Genomic DNA, 3,266 nt, shown 5'->3' with positions numbered 1-3,266 from the left:
AAACTGTCGTCTGGTTTATTGTTATGAACATGCATAGCTACAAAACCTTTTTACATGTACTCGTCTTTTACTAAATTATCACTGCAGGACAGTTCCAACTATCTTAAACCACAAACTGGAGAATATACAGCTGCGAACATTAAGAGACTATTGGAATGTTTTTCAATCAGCATTTCTAAGTGTATTGCGATCTTGCTGGTCCAGTGTTTGTTTTATTTCAACAAAATCATCCAACTGCATGACAACTATGATATTACTGTTGAATTGCCTTAACGTGAAGATGAACTTGTTTTCTTTTCAGTATTTGAGATCTGAGAGAATAAGGTGCATCTTTTCTGATATGTGGACCAGTTTGTCAAAGTTTTCATTTGCAAATAGAAACTATATTTTATTTTGAAATTTGGTAAAAAAATTGGTAGTTAACAGAATAAAACAATTTTCCTAAACATATACTATAGATAGAAAAACTTTAAATTGTTTTGAAATGGGCTCATATTTTTGTGGCTGTACCTGCAAGCAATAGTGTGGCTAGGGACATATTACATTATCTAAAGTCACCAATATTCCTGTATGCATTTAGGACTATTCAGATCACCTATAGAGAATTGCATTTTCATAAATCAAGAGCTTTTTGTGTCTTGTAATAGATAAACATTTAAAAGGTTAGTTCTTAATTTATAAACTATTACAGGTTTCCTGTCTGACACAAAAAGACACCTTGATTTCTAGGAGCATCTTTTCTAGAATCACATTTGATATGCAACAAACCTTGAAAACAAAGCTAGGCAAATATCTGGGCTAGACCACAAGATTTTAAACTTTGCTAAGCGTTGGCAAACTCCGTACACTATCTTTCAGAAATCTTTATAATAAATTACTCTTAAAAGTATCTGGTGTGCAGATGGCATGTGCAAAACGACTTGAAAAACTGAGCTTTTCCGGGGCAAAGATTCCATTGATGCTGAAGGTAGCATTAGAGTGTGTTGGACAACTTTTGTGCATAGTAAATAAATGAAATGGCAAAACAAATGAAATTCGTTGGGACATTTTATTATGAAGATACATATTAGTTTTCTTTGTCCTGGACGGTCTTTGTTCCACGCAGTCTGCCAGTACGACGGGCAGCGATGAGACCGACTTTGCGTCCAGCGGGTGCATCCCTCCTGATTGTTGAGGGTTTGCCAATATGCTGATGGTTACCACCACCGAAGGGATGCTCAACAGGCTGAAAAAGAAAACGGATTACGTCAGATTAAAACCATCACAGACGTACACCTCACAAATAAAAAATACCCCATGAAATCATGCAAAGCGTCGCTTACGTTCATAGCCACACCACGGACACGAGGCCAGCAGTTCCTCTTGGCCTTATACTTGTGGTATGCACGTCCTGCCTTCAGGATGGGTTTGTCAATACGACCACCACCAGCAACAACACCTTTAGATATGACAGTAAACTTCAATTCAATACATCATGCAGACACATTCCTGAGGAGATCATACACAATTCATCTATGAAAATCTTAAAACACAAACATGTTCAGGGCTTTTAATGACAACTCCTCCCATAAAGTTAAAAATCTATATCACAATACCATAATCTAAATGTAAGTATCAAAGTCTTCATAGTCTCCTTACCAACAACAGCTCTGTTTGCAGAAGAAACAACCTTTTTGCATCCAGATGGAAGCTTGACTCTGGACTTTTTTGTCTCAGGGTTGTGGGAGATGACTGTGGCATAGTTTCCAGATGCACGAGCGAGCTTGCCTCGGTCTCCGGGCTTCTCCTCAAGACAGCAGACAATGGTACCCTCAGGCATGATGCCAACAGGGAGCACATTTCCAATTTCCAGCTGGGCTATAACAATCCAAACAAAAAAGCTTTCGATCAACACATATGCTTGACTACACGTTTGTGCATCTCATTCTCAACTAAAAAATGCATAATACCACACTGAAAGTGTACCTTTCTTGCCACAGTAGATGAACTGCCCGGTGTGGATACCCTCAGCTGCAATGAAAAGTTCTGTCCTCTTCTTAAACCTGTATGGGTCCCGGAACATTACTTTGGCCAGAGGAGCCCCACGGCCTGGGTCGTGGATAATGTCCTACGGAGAAAGCAGATATTTCCCATAAGCCACTGGATGACTTCACCATAAGGTGACAATGTTCAACTCATTAAACTTGTGCATTTTTACCTTCACGATTCCCTTGATGTAACCATGACGCTCGGCAAAGTCAACATGACGGAGTTTAGCAGCACCCTTTCTGTGCTTGACATGGGCTTTGAAGACTGAGCCCGCACCTTTTCTCTGTCCCCTAATCACACGTCCCATTTCGGCCTGTATAAACAGCCACAGGTATCCATTACTAAACAACACATGTTCATTTGGAATCAAGAATGTAGTAATCTAATATTATTTTGAGGCGTTAGTATTAAGTATTATTTTGGTCTGCAAGTTGAAACAATCCCATGAACGAACAACAAGTATTACAATTATAACATCTCGCGAGGAAACCGCAAATAATTTCTTGTTGACAGGCAACAAATAAATTAAGCCTGAATAAATGACACAAGCAGTTAGCAGACATACTGACGACACTAACGAAACTTTCAATGTAAAATACGTCATAAAAATACAGGTTGGAGTCTTTTAAATGATTTAACAATAATACTTAGCCAAGGAACGCGTACGTTAATTTGATAAATATACTAATAGTGCAGTGGCACACCAATACCGGCGCTCGCCGCGTACTATCAGGCCACTACGACATCTTTCACTTCAAAGCTAAATATCCCTTTCAAAAGAAATATTTAGAGACCTCTAATGATCTCATACATATGCTATAACATTGTGATGACATTATACGACTCATTATATACGTGGATGGTGAACTTAAAACGGTGATTTTAATCAGATGGAGCACAGAGACACAAAATTCTTTCTCATACCTAAACCCCGTTGACGGAAAGAGGAAGCGTAAGGGAGGGATGAAGATTTTCTTCCGGTGAAATGGGGGCGTTCAAAAACCCGGATGTAGTTCTGCCGGTAATTTCTGGCGCGCCTCCTGGAGGCTGATACAACACTTTCATCTGAATAAAAAATGACACCTGTTATATTCTGAGTCGCTGAATATTCATCAGATAAACAGCTGCTCCTAATATGTTTTATTATAGCATTGGCGTCTTATATATGTATATGTGAACAACAGAGGATATTAAGATCTTATAATAAAAATTAACACATTCTCATAGCAAACCACGAG

The 3,266-nt window shown here is 38.7% G+C and overlaps 1 protein-coding gene across 1 annotated transcript; it reads right to left on the bottom strand.

Annotated features, from left to right (window-relative positions):
- Nucleotides 1–1,029: 1,029 nt before the first annotated feature.
- On the bottom strand, nt 1,030–3,263 carry rpl8 (ribosomal protein L8). The gene is made up of 6 exons (XM_079464240.1): nt 2,953–3,263; nt 2,198–2,341; nt 1,966–2,107; nt 1,639–1,857; nt 1,323–1,438; nt 1,030–1,225 (listed from the first exon to the last, which is right to left on the bottom strand). Exons 2-6 carry the CDS (start codon nt 2,333–2,335, stop codon nt 1,067–1,069), a joined length of 774 nt encoding a protein of 257 aa, XP_079320366.1. The 5' UTR covers nt 2,336–2,341; nt 2,953–3,263; the 3' UTR covers nt 1,030–1,066.
- Between the last annotated feature and the right edge of the window lie 3 nt (nt 3,264–3,266).

The sequence above is a fragment of the Barbatula barbatula genome (genome assembly GCF_947034865.1).
Source record: "Barbatula barbatula genome assembly, chromosome: 9".
Taxonomy (NCBI): domain Eukaryota; kingdom Metazoa; phylum Chordata; class Actinopteri; order Cypriniformes; family Nemacheilidae; genus Barbatula; species Barbatula barbatula.
Note: the sequence above shows the minus strand (reverse complement) of the source record. Positions and strands in the feature narration are given on the sequence as shown.

Coding starts and splice junctions, on each gene's coding strand:
- rpl8 (XM_079464240.1), bottom strand. CDS start 2,335: ATGGGACGTGTGATTAGGGGACAGAGAAAAGGTGCGGGCTCAGTCTTC. Junction 1,858..1,965: donor CATCTACTGTGGCAAGAAAG/GTACACTTTCAG, acceptor GGATTGTTATAG/CCCAGCTGGAAATTGGAAAT. Junction 1,226..1,322: donor TCCGTGGTGTGGCTATGAAC/GTAAGCGACGCT, acceptor TTTCTTTTTCAG/CCTGTTGAGCATCCCTTCGG.